Source organism: Macaca mulatta, chromosome 2 (genome assembly GCF_049350105.2).
Source record: "Macaca mulatta isolate MMU2019108-1 chromosome 2, T2T-MMU8v2.0, whole genome shotgun sequence".
Classification (NCBI taxonomy): domain Eukaryota; kingdom Metazoa; phylum Chordata; class Mammalia; order Primates; family Cercopithecidae; genus Macaca; species Macaca mulatta.
Window position 1 is genome coordinate 85,613,475 of NC_133407.1, and position 26,049 is coordinate 85,639,523.

Sequence of the window (26,049 nt, forward strand, 5' to 3'; positions counted from 1 at the left end):
TAAAAGTTAAGCCTAAGATAGAAATTTGTAATAAAACATTATACAAAGTAAAGCCTGGCCAGGCGTGGTGGCTCACACCTGTAATCCCAATACTTTGGGAGGCCTAGGAGGACGGATCACCTGAGCTCAGGAGTTCAAAACCAGCCTGGCCAACATGGTGAAACCCCATCTCTATTAAAAATGCAAAATTAGCCTGGCGTGTTGGCAGGCACCTGTAATCCCAGCTACTCAGGAGGATGAGACAGGAGAATAGCTTGAACACTGGAGGTGGAGGTTGCAGTGAGCTAAGGTCATACCACTGTACTCCAGCTTGGGTGACAAGAGCGAAACTCCATCTCAAAAATAAAAACAAAATTAAAAAAAGTCTAAGATGGACCACTCTGACAATGCACTATTAAAGGCTTCCAATTTTTCTTGTAACAGAAAATGTCCAAAGTTTCTATGGTTTCTCAAACTTCGTTAGCAATATAAAGGTTTGTTATGTCCAAGAATTTTACCTATTTTAGTAAGTACTATAATTACTTTTGCACCAACCTAATAATACTTTTTATAACATAAATCTCAGGGTTACTTCAAATGAAAAATATATTTTGGAACACAGCATAAGAATCCCAGAGAACTGTATTTAAAAGAACTGCTCAATATCTTAAGTTATTAGGCAAGGCTGAAATGTGAAAAGTTTGAAAAGGCAAATTCAAATTAAGATTAACCCAAACTATCAGTAATTCTTTCAAGTCAAATTTTCAAAGGAAAATAAAAAGATACCACTCAAAATAGCTCCTAGAATCTACTGTCATATTTTCAGTGTTTTCTGACAATGTCCACTTAATTCCGTTATTAAATATAAAACGTGGCAGTTCTTCTCAATGTGTGCCTGTATTGTTTTCCAGGTGAACAGAATGGTTCTACCAAGATTTCATTACTGTTCACAGTTGGTGCTTTGTAATTCTGTGTAATTTTAATTAAAGAAGAATTCTGAAACAGCCTCCCTCTGTGCTACCTCCAAGCATACAATTAGCAGAGTACAGTGTCTGCTGTGAACAGTCAGTTAATGATTTCAGTTTAATAATTTATTATTGCTTCTTCAGTGCCAGCCACACTAGAAAAATAAGAAACTGAAACTGTATGTAGCAAACAGGCATTTAAGGTGCATGGTTTAACAATCTCAAAAGGATTACTTTCTCTGTGTAAGTCAGCCTAACATCTCCACAAGCCCCAAATCCTTATAAGTGAATGAGTACTACTTTTTTCTCCCAAGGTTTCAAGGAGAAAATAAATTTAGATTTTCCTCTTAAATGTGTCTGTGTTTAGTGAATGGTTCCTATGTCAAAATATCCTTCCCTCACTACTTAAAAACAAGACATTCTTCTCAAATATACCTTTGGGGTATTAGAGGGGTATGAGTAACTTTATACACTGGTATTAAGTCAAATTTAAATAGTCTTTTAAAAAAGGTTGTAAGTTCTGCAATGAGCTATTTCCCCAATTCGAAAATCTGGTTAACCAAGCTGAACTGCAATTCTTGAACCTAAAATGATTCTTCATTTAAAGAAATCACTTTATTATTACACTAGAGAAATCAAGGCATTTACATTACACAATCTATTTTTTTACAAAAAATGCAAAGCAATCTCTAAGTAATCACTAGTTCTTTCAATAAATTTGTATTCTATTAGTCCATTCTGAAAATTGGCACCTCGATTATAAGGATGTTGGAGAGTTAAATTTGATAAAAAATTTCAAAAACAAAGGAACAAAAACATACTATTAAATTATACTTTTTAATATTGGCATAAAAAAGATAATACACTTGATGTAATTTGTTTCAATTGTGGGTATAAGAGATCATGGGCTATTATATAATAGTAATGTTTTATTTATGTATATATTCAGAGCCATATATATAGATACATATAATATTTCAAATATTTCAATCTGTATAATTCATAGATAAAACTATATTTGCTGATATACAGTTAGACTCCTCTACAGAAATCAGTACATTTTTCATATTGATTAAAATTATCTTATTTTATTTATATATTATTTCTAGATCCTTATTGAAAATTACATAATTGAGGAAAAGTATGAAAAAAGCAAATATATTTAATAAAATTCAGAGCTGTAGAAATCACTTTAACCGTAAATTTTTTTTTTTTTTTTTTTTTTTTTTTTTTTTTTTTTGAGACGGAGTCTCGCTCTAGCCCAGGCTGGAGTACAGTGGCCGGATCTCAGCTCACTGCAAGCTCCGCCTCCCGGGTTTACGCCATTCTCCTGCCTCAGCCTCCGGAGTAGCTGGGACTACAGGCGCCCGCCACCTTGCCCCGCTAGTTTTTTGTATTTTTTTAGTAGAGACGGGGTTTCACCGTGTTAGCCAGGATGGTCTCTATCTCCTTACCTCGTGATCCACCCGTCTCGGCCTCCCAAAGTGCCGGGATTACAGGCTTGAGCCACCGCGCCCGGCATTAACCCTAAATTTTTACACTTTACATTTGAACTTAGCTCTATCCCATCCCGTGTCTACAGGATAAAACATAGAGCCAAAGTGTGAAGAAGAAGAGTATATTAGCTACACAAAGAAAGTAAAAAAAATATTTGTCTGTTCTCTTCTTCCAAAGGGTAAGGGGCGCTGGATATAGTGGATGTCCTGAATTTCCCAAAAAATGTCATTCTAATGACATTCCCCTAAATGCAACAAGAGAAGCACAGATGTACATGACTTTACTGCCTAAACATTCATCTGAAATTCCTTAGGTAGTAAACTGAAACATCTTGCATAACACAATACTGTAATTACGTTCACACATTGGAGCATAAATGAGTTGATGTAATCATGTTGCATTTGACACAAAGCTTTACAGTACATAAGAAAGGATAAACAGATTGTTTTATTCACAGTAGCAATAATTCCATTGTCTTTAGTTTATGGCTCATAAATGTCATGTGAAGTCTATAATAGTTTTAAAAAGTAGTCCTAAGAATCATTGCCATTCTATTTCTTTTGCTCTTACTGTCACTTGAGGAATTAATCAAAATGCACTAAAATTCATATCTAATTTTAATTTGTCTAAGTTTTATAAGTCAGTTTGCAACTTGTAAACAAAATTTTGATAGAAAACAATGGATGCCTATTGCTATTTCCACAATAGCTATTTATCTGAGTTGCTTAAGAAACACTTTAATAAAAACAGCAGTTTAAGAACTATATTAAAATTATGCCCTCTTTTCTCTAAGATGGAAAATGTATTCTCTACTTCACTGTGTGTTATTTTTGAAGATAAGAAAGATTGTCAACCATTTGTTTTCCAGATATTCGGGACAGTGGGGGTCCCAAACCAGTGATGGTGTATATCCATGGTGGCTCATATATGGAAGGTACTGGAAATTTATATGATGGAAGTGTCTTGGCAAGTTATGGCAATGTGATCGTCATCACAGTCAACTATCGACTTGGGGTACTCGGTAAGAAGAATCTCTTTATCATTTTCACGACGAATCCATGAAGTATATGATGGTTTTGTTTTGATTTGTTTTGTTCTGCTTTGCTTTGTTTCACCCATGTTTTTATGCTTGTTGACGTTCTTGAACCCAAATTTTTTATAGTTTCAATGAACTCTATAGGTTGGCTTTATGATGTGAAACTAAAAGGTGATGAAATTATTTATGTTGTCATGGAATGTACTTCCTGGTTTATAAAACTCTGAAAGGCAAAATAGTAGGGCCTTATTGAAGAAGAGTTCGTCTTTGAACAAATATTTCCTTCTTCTGCTTTTCTATTTACAATAATGTAAGATTGCCTGAGGTTTGGTGTGAGCTAAGATGTAAGTTTACATTATCTTCTGGAGTATGTATATGGACTCGCTTTTGGGAATGATTGTTTGCCATTGTGATGGAGGTTTCTTTGGTTTGTTGTTATTTTGGTTCCATGATAATTAGTAATATTTTTCTGAATGTATTCTGATTGAATTATTTAATTTGAAAAAAGCATACATGGATTTTATAAAGTAAGAAAGAATTCAGTTCAATGATGCATACTCTTGCCAAAAGAATGATAAAATAAACATGAAGTGGAGATTTTTAGCTGTGATGAGAGAAATATTATTTATAAAATAACTTAGGTACTCTGAGATAGGCATGTTATCTTATGCAATAATCAGTTTTTAAAAGATAAACTTGCTATTCTAGTATATGTTTGTTATAATGTTGCCACAATTTGAGGAGTAAAATTACTGTATGATTTAGTAAAACATCTTTATCTGTGATGTACTTAACAGAATTTGCTAAAAGAGCATAATGCATCCACAAAATATTTAAATTTTTATTCTTGATTGTTCTCCAAGTCTTATCCCATACTATACACTTGAAGAAGTATAAATTATAATTTTGTTTCTACACAAAGAAGCACCTCACTCTTTCATTTTATTATCTAAAATATTCTGGAAAAGGATTTTGAATTATATTCCTTTTTATAATAATTGGTAGAATCATATCTTTTATCCATGTTAAGAATCAGAATTTTTTCCTCTTCAGTGTTATCCTAACTCCTATGCAGTCATAATTCTGTGTTTAAGCTTATCACAAAGGTAGAATAGTTTTAAAAGGTAGAATAATTTTTGTGAATCAAGTTTATAGTCTAGAGGAAGGAGACATTTTACCAATGTGAAGGTTAAGTCTCAATCATTTTCTAGTTTGCTTTTTTGGAATTTGGAGTGTGGTGAATGACCATAGATGTGCTGCATCAGTATAGGTATAAAATATTTCTGTAGCATTGATCAAATACACATGAGATCCTCCATAGTGTCTAATCATCCATTGCATCAAACATTCACACGATTTCTGTGGGCTGGGATGAGTGTCTTTCCACCAATGAAAATTCTGTGTATTAGAAGACGTACAAATGATTGCTCATAATAATTCTTGAATCTTAAATCTTGAATTCTTTTTTTTTTTTTTTTTTTTTTTTTTGAGACGGAGTCTCGCTCTGTCGCCCAGGCTGGAGTGCAGTGGCCGGATCTCAGCTCACTGCAAGCTCCGCCTTCCGGGTTCCCGCCATTCTCCTGCCTCAGCCTCCCGAGTAGCTGGGACCACAGGCGCCGCCACCTCGCCCGGCTAATTTTTTGTGTTTTTAGTAGAGACGGGGTTTCACCGTGTTAGCCAGGATGGTCTCCATCTCCTGACCTTGTGATCCGCCCGTCTCGGCCTCCCAAAGTGCTGGGATTACAGGCTTGAGCCACCGCGCCCGGCCTAATCTTGAATTCTTAAATCTTAATGTTGTCATTTGTTTCCTGTGGAACATTTTAATCGGAAGGAGGGTTTTTAATATTTTAATGCATTGAATTTTAATTGTAGTATTGTTGAGAGCTCAGTTGCTTTTGTTGATTATTATTCTTCTATTTTTCTAATTTTTCAAGTGAAAAATCCTGAGCAGTGACCAGTTTGCCAGATGAAACTTTAAATTGAAATGCTAAATTATGGTAACAGTGTTTTTAAGGACTTGAACATCCAGTTAGTCATATATATTTATTTTATTTAAGAAATGCTTTGGTCACAACTTTTTTTTTTTTTTTTTTTTTTGCCTCTTTCTGTTACTGGTTTTGATTATATAAAGCAAGATTTCATAAAATAAACTTTGTTGTTATGTTAATATAAACTTTACCCATTCTTTTTCTTTTTATGTATTCAGAACTGATGAGGACTTGACTTTGACCTGATTTTAATCCTATATTCATGCCCATGCCCCATTTTAAATGCCACACTGTGAGGATTAGATTGCAAGGCAATGGATTAACTCGCCAAAATATAAAGAACTCAATCACTTGGTTTAGATAGTAGCAGACAGCAGACAGTGTTGATGTTATCGAAGTATGATTTCCCAGTGTTAAATATTTGTTCTGGCTCTACTGTACCCTAGAATGTAACATTTAGTTGTCTTTTCTCCTTTATTTCTCTTAAACACATTATACACTGATAACAAGCAAAGGCTGTCCTTGATAGACCTCTTCTCAATGTGACAAAGCATAAACTCTGTGAAACATTGTTTAGGTAGACTTTAAGACATTAGCTCTCGAACAGATGTATTCTGGTCACTTTTTTTGAAAAATATGTGTTGGGTATTGTGAACATGTATTTAAATAAATTAATTCATAAAAGAGAAATTATCAGAACATGTGTTTCAGCATCTTTTGCATGAGCGCTGCACCACAGCAAGATCAACAGCTCATCTGACAGAACTGCAACAATAAAGACTGTAGACTTTTGAGGTTGGTGTTGTAAATAATTTGTCTAACAGTAAAAAGGTAAGCCAAGGTTTCTTGGGTGTGGGATCCAAGACTGCGGCTGTCTAATTTGCACTTGAGTGATTAAGTAGGAAATAAGATATGATCCCACATCTGAGGAAATCCTGAGCTGTGTTTTCACTGGGGTATTTTGGTGTGAAAGAAATAGATTTGGGGGTCCAATGGACAAAATGGGTAATTATAAGATCATTGATTCGAGGTGACTGGCTGGAACAATCAGGATGTCTGCAACAGGTAGTGCAATTTGTGTCGATCTGAACTTACCATGTGGAGGTGGTGGGGAATCTTACAAGTTTTGTTTTTCACTTTGTTTTTAGTGATGAGTAGAGATGTGCTAATGTTTCAGTTAGAAGATTCATACAGCTATGTAGCTGCCAATTTTTCATTTTAGAGATTTCATGTTAAAAACTTGTTTATTACAAAGTAGGAATAGAATAGAAGAAAAAAAAATACCTCCACTGTTCCTCAGAAGAAGCTAGTAACAGGTCAGAATTAGTTCTTCTACCAACACCCTTTAGTGGTTTCCTTTGGAATGGTAACACAGAATATCACTCTTACTGTGTTGTGTATGATTTTCACCCACCCTGGAAATGCTATTCAAAATGATAGGAAAAACTGCCAATAAGATTGACAAAGAGGGAAGGGAATGCAGGACTCTGCCTGCTAACCTCATTCCCTAGTTTCATGTTAGAGCTCCCAGAGACCTCCTACTATTTAGCCTCATACTTCTTATACACTGAATATTTAACTTTTCTTTCACTTTTGCCTATACACATTCTTTGTCCTCAGTCAGTTTTGACATAAACTTTCCATATTTGCTTTCTTCAGCATCTATTATTTGATACATTGTTACATAGTCCTTAAATACGTTTAAAATTATTGTTAGTAGGGTATTTTTTTTAACATTCTAGTATATGATTTATAATCATCTTGGAAATGTAGGGAGAAATGGCCAGGTGCGGTGGCTCACGCCTGTAATCCCAGCACTCTGGGAGGCCAAGGTGGGTGGATGGCCTGAGGCCAGGAGCTCGAGACCAGCCTGGCCAACATGGTGAAACCTCATCTCTAGCAAAAGTGCAAAAAATTAGCTTGGCGCAGTGGTGGGTGCCTGTAATCACAGGCTGAGGCAGGAGAAGCATCACTTGAACCTGGAAGGTGGAGGTTGCTGTGAGCTGAGATTGCGCCATTACACTCCAGCCTGGACGAGAAGAGCGAAACTCAGTCAAAGAAAGAGAGAGGAAGAGAGGAAGGGAGGAAGGGAGGAAGGGAGGAAGGGAGGAAGGGAGGAAGGAGGGGTGGGAGGGAAAGAAAGAAAGAAGAAAGAGAGAGAGAGAGAAAGAAAGAAAGGAAGGAAGGAAGGAAGGAAGGAAGGAAGGAAGGAGAGAGAGAGAAGGAAGGAAGGAAGGAAAGAGAGAGAGAGGGAGGGAGGGAGAGAGAGAGAGAGAGAGAAAGAAAGAAAGAAAGAAAGAAAGAAAGAAAGAAAGAAAGAAAGAAAGAAAGAGAAAGAAAGAAAGAAGGAAAGAGAGAAAAGAAAGAAAAAGAAAGAAAAGAAAGAGAGAGAAAGAAAGAGAAAGAAAGAAAGAAAAGAAAGAAAGAAAGAAAAGAGAAAAGAAATGCAGGGAGAAATATTGATGTGTTCTTAAAGGGGGAAATAATCAAAATTAAATGTTCTGATTATAACTAGGGTAAACATATTCTTATGAACAAGAAGGGTTACAGAATATATAAGATAAGAATTGAAAGAGAATATAAAATAAGTCACTATTAGATGAGGTGTTGTACACTAAACTTTTTTTTAAATAGAAATTATTTAAATGATAATATTGACAAATCTCAAGTGAAAAAATATGTTAAGTAATTTATCATTAAAATGTTTCAACTACTTATTTAAATTTAGAATAAATCTATAAATTACTTATGGAGTAAAAGAAAAATTTTAATACCCCTGTGAGGATCTTACTTGGGCAAACAAGATTTTAATCTGGTGGAAATTTAATCAGTTACTTTTATCTTGACATAAATATCTTGGAGGCAATTCTGCAATTCATAATTCTAGCCCATGTGATTTATTTTAGAAAAAAAGTGTTAAATAGTTTAGAAGTACTGATATCTATCTGGAAATTTGGCACATTTTTGGAAAAGGATCTAATTAAATATTTTACTTAGTAATTGAATATTACACCACCCATCCATGGAAAAAAATAATTTAAAGTGCTAGCTCACCTACTTGTATTTAAACAATTACATTTAGTTTACTTTATAATTTTATGTGGGGCTAAATTGTTTAAAACAAGCTTTTGTTAACTTTACTACATATACATTTAATGAACACTTTTATTTTTATTCTATTAGATATGGTTAATGAAATTTTAGACTATGCAATAATAATGCTTCAAGTATTATTAGATAAATGGCAACAATAAGTATAACTTTAGGCCAGGCATGGTGGTGCACGCCTGTAATCTTAGCACTTTGGGAGGCTGAGGCAATAGGATCACTTGAGCCCAGGAGTTCAAGACGGGTCTGGGCAAAATTGCGAGATTGTGCCTCTATAAAAAATTTTCAAAAACTTAGCCAGATGTGGTAGCATGTGCTTGTATTCCGGGCTACTCAGGAGACTGAGGCGGAAGAATCAGTTGAGGCTGTGATCCCACAACTGCACTCCAGCCTGGGTGACAGAGTGAGATCTTGTCTTAAAAAGGGTACTTGTGTATACACACACACACACACACAACATACATGTACATATATATATATATATATATAACTTTAGTGTGGTCAGTCATCAAATCAATAACACTTGTTTTCAGCATTATACACCTTTTCTGAGGGATAAAAGTGAGGACAGTATAGTTTTTAACTTTAAAGAGTTTTCAATATAGTTGAGGAGAGAAACAGTAGAGAATAATAATTGATATTCTACTTTATATTTATAATATATTGGTTTATTAATTGATCTGTGTGAATAGACTCACTTGATATATAAAAGAAAACAACAAGAGAAAAGGAAGGAAGGAAGGGTAGGATATCTGATGGATTAGTAAGGATATAGTAATTGATATTTATATTTGAATCTGATTGGCCGAGGATCAAGGAAATTTGCTAAAGCCTGTGCATTGATCATGATTTAAAGAGAGAAGCGTATTAATTCCTCAAGTGGTACAATGTTTTGTCATTGTTACTCCTGTTTATTGCATTGTTTTTGTTTCTGTCTGACTCTTTAAAAGAAACCACAAAAAACAAAAGTCCCAAACTCCAAAACAAACTAATATTCTACAACACATTCAAATGTGTTCTTGGGAGACAGAAAGAGAAGGAGTCAGTTTGTCTATAGAGTCCAGACTGTTTTCAAGGAAATGGTTGTACCTGAGGAAGGCCATGAGGAGTGGATTATCCTTGGTATTGACTGAAGTAAAGGGAGAAAGACAATCTTCATTTTTATTTTCATTTATTCATACTAATTTGAAAAAGTGGAAGTAATTTGTGACAATGCACACAAATAAATAGATTGGTAAAATCATAGTTGAATAGTAATGCTTATAGAGAAAATGATACAGAAAGTTAGGTCATGAATATGTACAACAGTTGAACATAGATGCATTTCCTAGTTTTCTAGAAGCATAGTAAACTATAATGGATTAAATTTCATAATTATCATAACCCCCAAAAGGAAACAAGCATATTAACTCGAAAAAAATACACAAATAATAGTTTTTCTTACATTGTACTACAGAAGAATTTATCATATGGGTTGTATTGCTTCTATTTGAAACAAGTGACAATATAGGAATTGTGTGATGATCTTTGTGTCATTATAAGATTCAAAAAATATTCTCAGTATATGATTATTTATAGTAACCTTCTGTAAAAGCCAAAGACATAGTAAAAGCAGCTGGGAAAAAAAAGGTAGCGAGGCCGAGAGCTAGGCCTGTGTCCTCCCATGGACGACCTTGACTTCCCAGCAGCCCCTGCACCGGGCCCGTGGGGTTCATGGGGTCCCTGGCTTTCACCCAGGGTACGTGTCTCGCCCACGAGCGGCACCCCATAGCATCATAACTTCATAAGTGCTCATAACTTCTATAATGTCATTTTAGCAAAGAGCTAACCAAATGCAATCTGGGTAAGATATTTGGTGATTTCACTTATAATAGGATAGAGCTAAAATCCAATTTAGAGCAATGGATGGTTTATTTGATCCATAGATTTCTTCTCTCAAATATGTTATATCAACTGGGTTTTAATAAGGGCCAGATGGTAATCAATTTTAGATTGAGTGCTAAAATGAGCTCCTGGAATAGAGAAACTATTTGTCCTTTAGCGGCCGGTGCGGGGGACAACTTTAGATAGGTAATGATATTTTGCAAAGTTGACTGTTCATTATTTTTATTCCCTTACTCCCTCCAAAATGGTATCAGGTGGCCTGCAGTAAAAGCAGCTATTTATTTATGCCCAAAACATAGAAAAAATCTGAAAGTAAGCATGCCAATTATTGTGGATGTTAGTTAAAAGAAGAAAAATGATGTGGTTTAGGTAATTCATTCATTTATTCTTTCAGCCATTTTTTCCCTTATTCTCTATAGATTGAGCAATATTATGTATGTCATTCTCTTAGCTATTAAGGGTATTGTGAAAAATAAGCTATATGTGATCCTTGCTATCAGTAGATTGTTAGCTTTAGGGAAGGTAGAAAATAAATAATTAAACAAATCATATAGTTTGCTAGATAATGATTGAATGAAAAGTTCATTTTCTTAACAATTGCCTATATAATAAATTCTAGAGAAATCGTGCAATGAGAAGGGAGCTACTTTATTTTAGAAACACAGAGCAGTTTCCCTGAGGAGGTAACATTCAAGTTTCCATTTCTTTTCTTTCAAGTTTCCATTTATTTTCTGTCTTTCCTTCCTCCCTTCCTCCCTTCCTCCTTCCTTCCTTCCTTCCCTCCTTCCTTCCTTCCTTCCTTCCTTCCTTCCTTCCTTCCTTCCTTCCTTTCTTCTTCTTTTTCTTTTTCTTTTTTTTTTTTTTTTAACACGGAGTCTCCCTCTCTGTTACCCAGGCTGGAGTGCAGTGGCTCACTGCAACCTCTGCCTCCCAGGTTGAAGTGATTGTCCTGACTCAGCCTCCTAAGTGGCTGGGACTACAGGTGTGTGCCACGCCCCACTAATTTTTTGTATTTTTAGTAGAATTGGGGTTTCTCCATGTTAGCCAGGATGGTCTCAATCTCCTGACCTCACGATCTGCATGCCTCAGCCTCCCAAAGTGCTGGGATTACAAGCATGAGCCACCACACCCAGCCCCATTTCTTGTACTCTGCCGAGAAAGTCCTTGTCAAGATTCCCAAAGACCTCTCGATTGCCACCTCCATTAGTCACTTCTCTGTTTTTATCTTGTATGATCACTTCCTAGCACAGGACACAGTTAACCATTCCTTTTTTGGCCTGCTTGTTTCGTGGCATCACCCAGGATTTTCCTCCTACCTCCCTGACTGCTTCGTCTCAGTCTCCTTTGCTGACTCCTGCTCTCCTACCCTGACCTCTAAATGTTGTGCAGTTAGGCATAATCCTTGGCTCTCTATCCTTCTGTCTCCATGATATGCCTTAAGGAATCATTTGCATTGCTTTAAATGCCATCTCTATGGAAGTGACTTTTCAAAACTGTATCTTCAAGACTAACCCTTCCTCAGAACTCCAGCCTTTCATATACTTCTGTATACCAACCCTTCCGATGTAGATGTCTAATGAATATCTCAAACTTAACATGGCTGAAATATGTTGAATTTCTCAGGCCTCCTTTTCTTATTGACTTCCACAACTAGGTTATAATATTATTATGTCATTCTGTTAGTTATTAAGGATATTGTGAAAATCCTTAAATTATATTATAATAATTATTTATAATGGTCAATTAAATATATTTACAAAATTATAAATATAATTTATAATAAATATAATATAGTCAATAATGAAATACTATAATTATATATTTAAATTTTTAACAATAGTTATAATTAAATCTATAATATCTAATTATAATTCTCAAATACTATAATTATAATTACTATAAGATTATAGCCTAGTTGTATAAGTCAATAATAACCTGATAATCATTGCAACAACAGCAATAGTGGACACATTCATTGAAGACTTATATTCCAAAGTTTGTTTTAAGAAGTTTACATGGATTGCGTTATTAAATTCTCACAACTCTATGAGGTAGCATGGTTAGTTTCCAGATTTCATAAATGCAGAAACAAATGAGTAGAGAGGCTAACTAATGTATTTACAGTCACACAAGCTAAACAGCATTCAGTGGTGGAGACAGGATTCTAATCTCTCTTAACAACACTGTACTGATATCATTGGCCTTATCCATCTGGATGATCAAGTAAAAACTCTTTATTTTTCTATGTTTTCTAAAATGCTAGATTTAAATCAGTGAAATTATCTTTTAAAAACATGCATTATAACAGCTCACTTCTCTGCTTAACCCACTCTAGTGGCTTCCCATTATTAATTTAGTATAAAATTGAAACTTCATCCCTGCTTTGTCTGGCAAAAGCCCTCATGAAGTGGTCCTGGCCTGCATTTCTTAGTTCATCTCAAAACACTCTTCCTCTCTGTTCCAGCAGTCATTTATTCTTCATACACATCAAACTTTCTCCCGTTTTAGGTATTACATGCCTGGTGTTTCCTCTACCCCAGATCTTTGTGGGGCCAGTTCTTTATCATTCTCATTGTGGTTTAAATGTCATCTTCTCAGGGAGATCATCCATGTTCATCCAGTCTAACAAGAGCCATCACTTCGTGCCATCTCCCTTTAAAAATTGTCTGCATCACAGTTATCATCTCTGATTATCTTCTGTTTATATTGGTATTGTTCATTTTGTTATTGTCTAGCTCCGCAAAGCCCAAAATAGTTTCTGGCATAGGATATTTTATCAGAAAATATTTGTGAATGAATTTAAACTGGATCTCAAGGGTCAATAGGTGTTGATCTGATGTGGTCATAAAGTGGCGGAGGCAGAGCTGTGGGTAGAAAAGAGGGTCTGGGTGAAAACCAGAGGAAGGAAACAGTTTTGCATGTTAACAGAGCTGAGCAAACTCAGCTGGAATGCTCAGTGTTCAATAAGGTTAAAAACATACGTAGCAGGCTGTGCGGCACCTTGTTAAAGATTTAGGACTTCTATGAACAATCAGAAACAATTATAAGAGACTGAGTGGGTAAGTGACATGATTAGATCTGCATTTTAAAAATGTTTTAGTAGGCCTAGACCTTGATCAAAGTTGACATTCTGCTGTGGATACAAAAAGCCCAGCTAATACCTCATTAAAGTGAGACGGTTGGTAGTCAATGGATGAGGCAGATATTTTGCTCACAGAAGATTGAGGGACCTGCTGAGGCTGGACTCACTCAGGTAAGTATAAGAATCTATTTTTTACACAAAAAGCAACAGAGATTTTGGCAGTTTTTCTTCCTTTATCTTGATAATGGAGTCAATCAAACCAGCATTGTGAAGAGTTCTTCTGAATGCCTGCTTTGAAGGAGTGAGAATCAATATCAGTTATATTTCAGAGACTGGCAAATATGAGAGATTATAATATAGTTAGTAACTTGTTTCATGCCTCCTTATTTCTTAATGTTTGTATGTTATTAATATGGCTTCATTTAAGTTTTGGGTTGTCCTAAAAAGGATATCTTATTATTTCTAATTATTGTCTTGATAGTCTTTGGGCAAATTCTGGGAGGAATTTGAGAATATGTGGTTTATGATTTTCTCAAGTTGTTAAGATCAGTGATTTGGAATAAGACTACAGAACATAGTATCAAAATTTCCCTCATTCCTAGTTAAAGCATTCTTCTAGGACTAGAATTCAACAACCATTTCCAGGTATTGATAGGACTACAACTAATCAAACAATAAACAAAAATATATTTAGCTTTCTTTCAGAGCAGAAGTCATCCTTTTAACTCATTCATTCATTTATTCTTTCGTTAATTCCACAAACATTTATTAAGCACCCACTATAGCCTTCTAATTATTGGTGTTTACAATGTTAAAAAAGTCAACCTCAATGCTTCCTCTCGGGAACTCACAGTGAGTGAGAAAAAATGACATTAAACAAATAAACACAACATTGAATGACATTAAGCAAATAAACAAAACATTAATACAAATTTTGATAAGTTGTATTTCTGAAAGAACAATGTGCTGCAAAAATGAATTTTTTTGAAATGTAGACTGAGGGTTTCAGCACAGTTTTATGAGTTTTTCCTGCATGCATTTACAAAATTAAATATTACAAGACAGATAAAATATTTTGAAATAATTTTAAAGCTGTAAAATAATTAGAAGCAAAACAAATCATTTAAAAAAAGCAACTGTGGAAAAATGCAAAATTCAGACAAACAAACAGACCACCCACAACCAACCAGGCAAAGTTCTCTATCTGAATTAAATGAGCAAAACTGGTTTGTGAAATCGAAAATATACAGGGAAAATATCCCAGGAGAGTGACTAGCCCTTAGGTAGACATTTGATCTGTGGAATGGATGGGTAACCTTGGAACTTTGCAGAGAAAATAAAAGGTTCTCTTTTATTCACCTGCCTATAACTCTGAGAATCATGAAATGTAATAAATTAGCTGCATTACTGACTTTTTAACAACAAAGATATAGGTCTTTTCTTCAGCCAGGGTCAGTTTTTTTCTCTCTGTTACAAAAAGACAATGAGGGCTTGGATTTTGCTTTTTAATTTTGTTCTGCCTTTGAATAGTTCTTTTTTTTTTTTTTTTTTTTTTTTTTTCAATAAGGAACTAAGGCAGTACTCCCTTACCTTCACATGACCTGGTGTCATGATCTTTGATGTTCTGCCCACTTTTACTGATTTGCCTTTAAAATATAGTGCAATTTCATATGTGAAGACATCTTGTTTGTTCTTTCTTTTTCTGAAATCCTTTAGAAAGGGATTTCTAAAGTCTTTCCTTGAACCACTTGCTCTGTAAGTATATGGATACTGCTTCTTTTTCTTTGTCTTTTAAGTTTTAATTTGCAGAGTTCATTTTTTAAAATCACCTTATGTTAGTTTTCTTCTTTCTACTCCCATTGCTACTACCTACTCACCTTGGATTACCAAGTGGGTTTTCGGCTGACCCTGCATCCTCCAGACCTAAATTCACATGCCAATTTCATCCCACACCACAACCAGGCAGATTACTTTAATGCCAGAGCACCAGTTTTCTTTAGCTTTTCCTCTGCTCCACATCTCTATACGGTTCTCGCTGACTCTGGGATCCATTCCACAGTTTTCCTGTCATTCCAGATCTGCTGAATTACTTTGCTCTTCTTCTTGTCAAATTTTACCTTCTATTGGTTTCTGAGAAATCCTTTTCAGGCAGGCCATACTAGACTCCTCACTGCCTAGGAGAATCCTTTCCAACAGCTGACCTGCCACAAATACCCATTTCCTCAATCGTTGTAGCCCAGTTATCTCTCTCCCTTCAATTATTTGGGCTTCGTTGATCCCTCTCTTCTCTCTGCTTCCATGGCATAAGCAGCTCAGTCTTTACTTTGGTATGCGTAATAGCAATCCTACTTGTTATGGTTATGTATATTAACTGCTTAATATGGTAGATGACTCACCACCCAAATTAAAACATAAACACTGGATCTTATCTGGTTTTCTAATTTTATTAAGACAACAGACTGCTCTGCATACATAATCAAAAGTCATCAATAAACATATAAATGAATTCACTGTGTGCTCTTCTCAGGATATGCATTTCTAGGAATACAGAGCAGGTAAAAAGAATGGCTGGTGGTATGGAATGTGGGTAGTAAAGTGTATTAACCATGTGCTTGCACAAGCTTCCTTTCAAGTCCCAAATATATGAGGTGAGGACTTATGCTGGCTTACACGGTGAAACCCTGTCTCTACTAAAAATACAAAAAATTAGCTGGGCGTGGTGGCGGCGCCTGTAGTCCCAGCTACTCAGGAGGCTGAGGCAGGAGGAGAATGGCTTGAACCTGGGAGGCGGAGCTTGCAGTGAGCCGAGATCGCGCAACTGCACTCCAGCCTGGGCAACGGAATAAGACTCAGTCTCAAAAAAAAAATAAAGTAGCAATCCTTTATCTCAATACCAGTGGCAAGACAGTCTCCTGGATTTTCTAGAAAAATATTCCTTGTTCTGAGACTATAATGCATGAAAGCTGCAATTTATTTTAAATTGAACAGCTATTTCTACATTTCCCATGTATTTAATGTTTGCATTCTTCTGGTTCCTGCTCAGCATGTGGTAAGTGAAAACGTTGGTGCTCATAAACATTAGATAAACATGAAAACAGTGTTGAAATGCTACTTTTTGAATTAAAATCCAATAGTACTCCCTTATTCACAAGGGGTATGTTCCAAAACGCTCAGTGACTCTATAACTGCGGATAGTATAGAACCTTAAGTAAACTACTTCTTTATGCATATGTACCTGTGATAAAGTTTAATTTATAAATTAGGCACAGTACTATATTAACAAAAAGAATAATAAAACAGAACAATTAAAACAATATAGTGTAATAAAAGTTATGTAAATCTAGTCTGTGTCTGAAAATATCCTACTCTACTATAAGATATTTACCTATTTTCAGACCGTGGTTGACCAGAGGTAACTGGAGAGTAAAACTGTGAATGAGGGAAGACTGCTATGCATATGATATTGCAGAAAGGATAACTATTCACTTTATATAGATAATAGGCTTTGGAACCTGTAACTTTTTCAGGCTCAGCTTAATGTTGTTCTTCTGTAAAGATAAGAAATAAAAGGAAATTGTAGTTTATTTAATTTTGCCTTTTGATACTTCATCCATCTTGAATTACAGGTGCACAACTATTATCACAAATAGAGATTTGGGTGCAATCTTAAACCAATCCTTGATTACCCTCACACCCACTCATCTTTTATAACAGTATAGTCAGGACCATACATTTAATTGTATTCTTAAAATTTTTCCCCAAATATGGAACAAAAGACATTTCTTGACTGATTTATATATTGGTAATTTCACCATTTGCAAACCTTTTTAAGAGGCGAGGCATATCCCTGAGATGAAACATATCTAAGAGATACACTAATTTCTGTTCTAGTATTTGCTAGCTTCTTGCATCTGAGCTTTGAAAAAAAGCCATCTTTACTGGAGAAATCAGTTCTCTCAGAGAATATGCAACATGCTCGAACAGAAGTAAGTTATTAAAAAAGATTATTTGTGGTAATATCACCATAATTAGGAGCAATTTTCTGACAGGAATAAGAGATGAGTTTATTCTTATGTTATTTAATTATGCTAGAATTCTTTATGTTTTTGACTTTGTATGAAAATAAGCTTTAAGAAATACTTATTATTCTTTTTCAATACAAATAAAACAATTGCTTCCGTAGATAGTGTTTTTCCTTAAAATATACCACAGTTTTATCTGCTTTAAGTAACAAGAAATTGGGATTTTAGTGAATACATTAGTCTCTTCTGTTTTAATATCAATCTGTACTATTTACTAAAGCAATTTATAGTCCACAATTCATATTTGGGTTTATTTTTTGGACATGTTTACAGAGACCACAGATCAGACATATGTAACTTTTTCCCTGATTCCAGGTTGATCTGCATCTATATGAGCAAAATCTACATCGTCCCTTAGTGATATTTCACTATAATTCATACAATCTTGTTATTTAGGAAAGTAAATAAATAAATAATTCATTTACCTATTTTTACCCTTCCTTGTGCTAGAAAGTATTTGTGAGAGCGTATACTATAACATTATGTTGAGATATACAAAATAAATCAGGTTTAGGGAAAGCAGAAGACTTGAAAAGGCAAAGAATAAAGTCTCAAAATATTTTCCAAGTTGATGAATTGAAACTCTACCGGGTTTTATTCATTTTTTAAGATCAGAAGGTTGTGAAACATGAAAAGTCTTCAGAGAAATCAAAGTTATTCTAGGCACTAAGCTCTGCAAAAGAAATTTCCCCTGTGGGACTTTATGTGTTGGGGACGATTACAAAAACAGAATTCTATGATAAAAATGCTTTTAAATGTAAGTAAGCCAAAGCCGTGTCATTTAATTTTATTTACGATCCGTACTTCCATGTACTCTATTTAGCTGTAACCGTCTACTCCATGCATTAGCTTTTCTCTACCTAGTCAGCCTCCAAATGGAACTGCTCAGGGACTCCAACGGCCAAAAGACCCAGCAGGGGTGATCAATAAATAATAATGATTTCTATGTATGTGTGTATTCCATAGGTAAATGTTCTAATTGAATATTGTTTTGATGAGAAAACTACTGATTATAGGTTGAACATTTCTAATCCAAAAATCTAATATCTGAAATGCTCAAAAATCCAGATGTTTAAAATTACCTTCTGGCTATGTGTATAAAGTATATATGAAACAGATTTTGTCTTTAGAATTAGATCCTTACTATGCATATGCAAATATTCCAAAATTGAAAGAAATCTGATATTTAAAACAATTCTGATCCCCAAGCATTTTGGGTAACTGTTAGGCAACCTATATTTCACTTTCTGATCCATTAATATAGGAAGTCTGAATCCGTGGGTTTGAATAAAAAAGAGCTTTTCCGTGGCTTGCCAAGTTCATCAGCTATATTTAAGAAGAAGAAATACTTTACTTATTTTTCTTTTTAAAAATGGTACCATGTGATTAAGAAAGCCATTTTTTTGTTTTCTCTTATTCCCTTAAAAAAGATCTACTTGCTATATTGTCCTTTCTTTTCCTTTTCTTTTTCTTTTTTTGTTCTATGCTTCTGTGACAGTCTTCATATAATAGTTTTTAAAAACCTGCTTTTTTTGGAAATAAAATTAAAATTGAGTAACTGCAATTTAAAATCATGTCAGTTAATTCTCTAAGACTTTTCTATATGACTCAAGTGATATACAGTAGATGTCAGTGGAAATTCTTAGTTGCGTTAAGATCAGCAAATCCCAATTAAAGATATTCTCATATAATTTTTAAATGTATATATATATACAATTTCTATAGGTTAATAATTGGTCTATTAGTTTAACTTGAATCTGTCATAAGTTATGAATCTGTTCTCTTAAATGTTTCTTATATAAATCTCTCTATGCACCACCTACTACTTGTGGACCAGTGCTGTTCAACAGAAATATACTGCAATACACATACATAATTTGAAATTTTATAGTAACCATATTAAAGAAAAGTAAGAAGAAATAGATAAAATTCATTTTAAATATTTATTTCATTCAAACTAATATATGCAAAATATTATCATTTCTAAATGGAGTCAACACAAAATTATTACTGGTACACTCTGAAATTTTTATACTTTGAAATATGCTGTGTACTTTATATTATACTTAACAGAACATCTCAATTCACATGCTAAATCTTCAACAGCATCTGTAGTAGTCCTACTAAACAATACAGTTGTGCATAACAGAAAACACTGTTTGGCACTGCTTCATTAAAAAAAAAATAAATAAACTAAAATTAAATAAAGTAAAAAATGCAGTAACACAGTAACACGAACCACATTTCAAGTACTCAATAGTCACATGTGGCTATTGGTTACCAGATTGGACAACACACAGTTCTACACTGTTGTAACTAAAGTTTTGAATTATAGACACCTGTTGGGAGAAATATATGAAACAAGAAACCTCAATTCATGGAAGTATTTGTAAATTATATACATGTACATGATATGAATATACTATGTATGCTATAAAATAATAGAAGACAGAAATTTTGAAGATTAATGAGTATTTTAAAATAATGTTATTTTCTTATTAATTTTATTAGAAAAACAAATCTGTTTTAATGCACTGTGTTAGGAAAACACGTCCTTATTTTTAAGATATTCATTTTACATTTTGTCATCCAGAGGGTTGGAAGAGTGTTTCTAAGATCAGTTTAATGTTTGGTTTTAATGGCTGTTACAGCTGAAAGAGATGATTCACAAAGACACAAAAGTACAATAACACATTTAAGGAGCAGTTCATTGTTAATCACAGTATATTTAAATCCACATAATAGTCTTATAGATAATTCTGAGAGCTGAATACTTGTAAAATAGGATTAAATTGTCATGGTTTCTACCTTGTAATGTGGTTGGCTAAAAGCTCATTCTCATAGCAAAAAGGAAAAAAATGTCAGCTTTGCCATTTTATGTGACTCATTGGTACTTGTACAATCTTCAATCTGTGGTTTATTTGCAAAAATCCTTTGAACCACTTGCTCCATGCAAATGCTAGTTTTATTAAAATTGGATAAACTAAACACTAAATTCACTTAACTAGGCTTATGTAATCAATTATGCCCTTGTTTATTGTTGTTTTTTAAAAATTAAATAAACAAATTAAATAAAGCAATATGCTTTAAAACAATAAAAGTGAACAAAGGTGTAAGGGGCTGCTAGACATCTCCATGCCCTCAGGGGACTGCATGTGCTGTGTATGACATGTATGTATTGACATGTGCACTTACATGACATGTTTGACTTACATAACCAGGAAAGGGTAAGTATATTTTCAAAGTTTGATTTCTTTTTTCTTTTATGAAAGATGCGTATAAATACAGGTTTTGATATTTTTCTCCCACACTCATATGGATCATGCTGTGTCTCCCTTGACTAAGCACTTAACCATTGTGAATATTACTAATCTAAGTTAAAATGCTCCTTATCAATATGATTTGGTGACGTGTACTGATATGGTTTGAAGATTTTCCTCTTATTAACCATATGTAGCCATTTCAATATATCTAGTGGAAGTAACTAGAAATATCTTTCATTGACTAGCATCGAACACCATGATTTTCCTAAAGCAGATTAGAAACATTATATAGGTTCTTTCAGTTTTTTGAGTATGTAAAAATCATATCCAACAATCTGGCAGCCCTAAAGTGGGCCCAAATAGCCACTTAGACCTTGGCAAATTGTGCCCAGGAGAAAAGCACAGAAAACTGTGCCAGCCAAAGAACAAGTGAAAAAATGAAGAAATTAAGGTCTCTATTTTTAAAATATTTCTCATTTCCATTCACTTTATAAGAATTCAAGTTATGCTTTTTTAAATTTTAGACTATGACACTCTGCTGAAAGGGATTGAGAAAGCTTTTCAGCAAAAATTATTTTTGAAATGTTGAGAGCATGGTTAATTTTCATTTATTTTTAAAAGTAAATTTAAAGTTGGACCATTTATTTTCAAATGACATGGCAATAATGAGCAATTGGAAATATCTTTTTGCATATTTAGTAATTCTTAGTGGAAAAAATGATAAGAGAATATGCCATTTTGTTCAATTTTAACGTTGATTTTGATTTTTATATCCTTTGCTCAGGCTTTGTAGTGATTAATATTAATAAGATGTATTCTGTTAGTTAAGATTTTTCATTTTATTCTATTTTCCCACAGTATATAATTATTATTAGAAAATAATTGATGCTTACACTGTGTTCTCCAAAGCTCATGTAGTTCCCAACTAAATTAGTGGATGCTTACCTCTATTTAACCTGATCTTTATTTACATGGTAGTTGATAAGCTCCTTTCCACTAATGAGAAGTAGATCTGAGAGGATTATATCTAAGAAATGGTAAGATATGTTCTCTGTACATCACTAAGATAGCCTAATCCTTAACTGTGATTTCGGTTTTTTTAAATAAGTCTTGTGGTAGAGCAAAGTAGAGTTCATTCTGAGTCGTGGCTCAGATGCAAACAGGCAAAGTTACCCCCAAGACTCAATTAAAATGGTGGCTCATTTTCTAGTTTATACCTGCACCTATGAGACATACTAATGCAAAAAACTAGCAAATGTAGTTTTTTTTTTAACAACTAAAAGTGCATTTGCTGTGTGTGTGTGTGTACGTGTGTGTGTCTGTATGTGTAGGAGGATGTTTCTCTGTTAGTCAGGATAGGCAACATTCTACTGCGGGAATAACAAACTCAAAATATTAGTGGCTTAAAATGACAAAAACTACTTCTTGCACACTCAGTTTCCTCTGGAGATACAGAAAACTCTTGATCAACTATCCTCTGTGTGACATTTCTGTAACTCAGACTGCCTTGATCTTAATCTTGTATCTCTGCCATCTCAATACCTGGCTTCCTCATTTCCTGAGGTAGAGAAAGAGTAGTCACAGGATTCCACATTGCCCTTTCATTGCCTCAGCCAAAAAGAACCCATAACATTGGCTAAAATGAGAGATAACAGCTCCACTTAACTGCAACAGAACTGGGAAATAGAAGGAAATCCATAGAACATGTTATGAGCATTGCTGCCTCAGCCATGATGTTACTCATTTGATCATAAACAGAATATTTCAGTTTTCATGTCTGATTTCTCAGAGATTTATCCTGAAGTTCCATATAAATAGTTTTTCTTGAAATGCTGGTTTGCAGTGTTCTGAAACTAAGGGCTTCTGCCGAGGGTGTTAATGATGATTCACTCAGTTGAAAAACAACTGGGTAATTTATCCTAGGCTACACATTGGGGATAGAAAGAGGAGGGAGATGCAGTGCTTCTGACCTGAAGGAGTTTACTGATTAGTTTTCAAAAAAGGTGTGTAAACATATATATTATACTGGTAAATGCATTCTCCCATCTATTGAACAAGTGTTTATTCATTGCCTATGGGATGCCAGGTCTTTTTTTTTTTTTTTTTTTTTTTTTTTGAGACGGAGTCTCGCTCTGCCGCCCAGGCTGGAGTGCAGTGGCTGGATCTCAGCTCACTGCAAGCTCCGCCTCCCGGGTTCACGCCATTCTCCTGCCTCAGCCTCCCGAGTAGTTGGGACTACAGGCGCCTGCCACCGCGCCCGGCTAGTTTTTTGTATTTTTTAGTAGAGACGGGGTTTCACCGTGTTAGCCAGGATGGTCTCGATCTCCTGGCCTCGTGATCCGCCCGTCTCGGCCTCCCAAAGTGCTGGGATTACAGGCTTGAGCCACCGCGCCCGGCCGATGCCAGGTCTTTTAATGGGGGCTTGACTTAGCAGAAAAAGGTCTCTGGTTTGTAGTGATTATATTTTAGATGGGAGTTGGAGGAGGTATATAGGAAACCAAGAAACAAAACAGAAACATATTTCATCAGAAAGTAATATGTACTGTGAAGAAAATAAAACATTGTGATCCCCAGAGAGGAAGCTGGAAAATCTCTGATTAGGTGATTAGGAAAGAATGCTCTAAAATGGGATCACTAATGGTCTACCTGAGCACATGCATTTCAAGATCTGGTCTGGGGACAAAGCATTCTAGGAGTCAAGGCCAGAAAACAGCAAGTTTCTTCTCTTGTAATTAGTTAGACTTTAGAAGACAGGCCAGTGGCACTGGAGCATAGTATATCAGGAACAGAGTGGTAAGGGATGAGTTTGAAGAAGTAGGTAAAATCCAGATTATGTAGAGTCTGTAGGTTGAGGTAAAGATTCTAGTGACGAGATATAAATAAACATAGGATATTTAAGGGAACAAAATTGGTTCTGTTATCTTAAGGCTGGGCAGAGGATCAGAGAAGAAAACTGCTTCGGGGAGAGGATTCCTGAGCTGGATTTTAAATGAGGATGAGTCAGCTGGCCAAGAAGTGTTGAGGGTCAGTACATGCAGAAAACATTTAGCAGCACATTAATAGCAGAGCTGAAAATAAGAAAGCAATGATCAGCATATATTTGACTGTGCCAAGAATTTAGAAGCATAGAAAACAAAGGGACAGCACTTTAAGACCCTCATCTTAATGAGGGATCATATATTTATGATGTGTGTGTGTGTGAATGAGATGAATAACATTTATTATGGAAATTGGCTAATGCAAGTATGGAGGCTGAGAAGTCCCACCATTTTCCATCTGCAAGCTGGAGAACCAGACAGAGAAGCTGATGATGTAGTTCAGTGTGAGTCGTAAGGCCAAGAATTAAGAGCACTGATGTCCAAGAGCAGAAAATAGATATTCCTGCTCAAATAGCCTTTCTCTGCCTTTTAACTCTGTCTGAGCCCTCAAAGGACTGGATGACACCTGCCCACATTGGTGAGGGCAGATCTTCCTTATTCAATATACTGATTTCAGTGTTCATCTCTTCCAAAAACACCCTCACAGACAACACCTGGAAATAATGTTTGACCAGCTACCTGGGCATCCCTTAGCCTAGTCACATTGACCCATGAAATTAGCCATTACTCCATATTAATATTCTGCTTGCTTAAATAAAACTAAAGGATGGTTTATAATGTTCATAATTTTGAGTTTGCTAAAATTATTTATTTTATTCCTATGATTTAAACTTGATTATATATGGATATAATAGTGTAATTTGAGTTGCTGCCACATCACTTGGATACTTGATTTAAACATTTATCAAATTTAACAATGCAGATTTCTTTCTATAGTGTGAATCCATTAATGTTTTTTCATGACTTAAACATTTTTGTAGGATTGTTACAAACCAGGAGATCTAAAACACTGGAAAGTATATGTCCAGGAACACGGGTCCCCTTCTAATGATAAAGGCAGATGAGTGGGAGCTGTCCCAGGATGTAAGAGTTTTTCTGTGTTCATCCAACAGATATTCACAGAATATCCTTCCATGCTAGATACCGATCTAAGTATTGGAGACAGAGCAACAAACACAAGATAAAAAACTCTTTTACCTTTTTTACCTCATATTCCAGTGAGAAGATACAAGTAATAAATAAGTAGATAAAATACAAAGTGTGTTTGATAGTGATAGATGCTGAGGAGAAAAATAGATCGTGGAAGGTGGCTGGGAAATTTGGAAGAGTGGTGGTAAATTTTAGTAGGGTATCCAGAGAAGGCTTTTGAGTAAAGACTTGATTGATGTGAGAAAATATATTATGTTGATATCTGAGGGAAAAGTGTTTCAGGCAGGGGGAAAAGTAAGAGCAAAGGAATTAAACAGAGATAGGAACTAGGTTGGTTGTGAAATAGAACTTGGCCTGTGAATGAGGTCAGATAGACCATGAGAGTAGGGTAGTGGCAAATGTTGTAGAGATGGCATTGGGAGGAACATGTTGCTTTACGTGGGAGCGGGGGGAGGGATTAATCTGGAAAGGCACTGATTAATTTTAAGCAATAATGGCATGACCTCAATGACTTCCTAGCAGTAGTCCCTTGGCTTTCTGTATTGAGAACAGTTTGGAGAAGAGCAAGAATGCAAGCAAGGAGACCAGATAGGAGGCTACTGCAATAATCCAGTCACAATATGATGGAGGCTTGGACCAGGATGGTGAGCGTGGAAGCAGTGAGAAGTAGTTTTATGTTCTCAGCCACTGCAAGAGGTAACTTTTGTATTCTGAGTGGGAGAAGATGGCAGGAGGAACAACTTTTTGGCAAGACAGCGTCCAGTTAGGGTAGATTAAATTTGAAATGCCTATTAAGTATCAAACTGGAGGTATCTATTTGATAATCAGATACACAAGTTTAGAGGTTAGAGGAGAGGTCAGGCTAGAGAGAAAAATCCAAAATCCAAATATGCATGACTTTCTGATTTTTTTCCCTTTAAAATATTTAATTGACAAATAAAAATTCTATACAATGTGTACAATGTGATGATTTGACATGTGTATACATTGTGTACTGATTACCACAGTCAAATTAATTAATTCATGTATCACCCTTCATAATTAAAATTTTGTGTGTGGGGTGTGTGCATGTGTGTGTGTGTGTGTATGTGTGTGAAGATCACTTAAAGAAACTGCTCTTTTATCAAATTTCCAGTA

General features: G+C 34.9%; 1 protein-coding gene across 3 annotated transcripts in view; it reads left to right on the forward strand.

Annotated features, from left to right (window-relative positions):
* The window catches only part of NLGN1 (neuroligin 1), a 909,290-nt gene that overhangs the window by 408,762 nt on the left and 474,479 nt on the right, over window positions 1–26,049 (forward strand). For all 3 annotated transcript variants that reach the window (XM_015131524.3, XM_015131526.3, NM_001257734.1), the window contains 1 exon segment: window positions 3,310–3,462. In XM_015131524.3, the coding sequence (XP_014987010.1) occupies window positions 3,310–3,462 (153 nt within the window).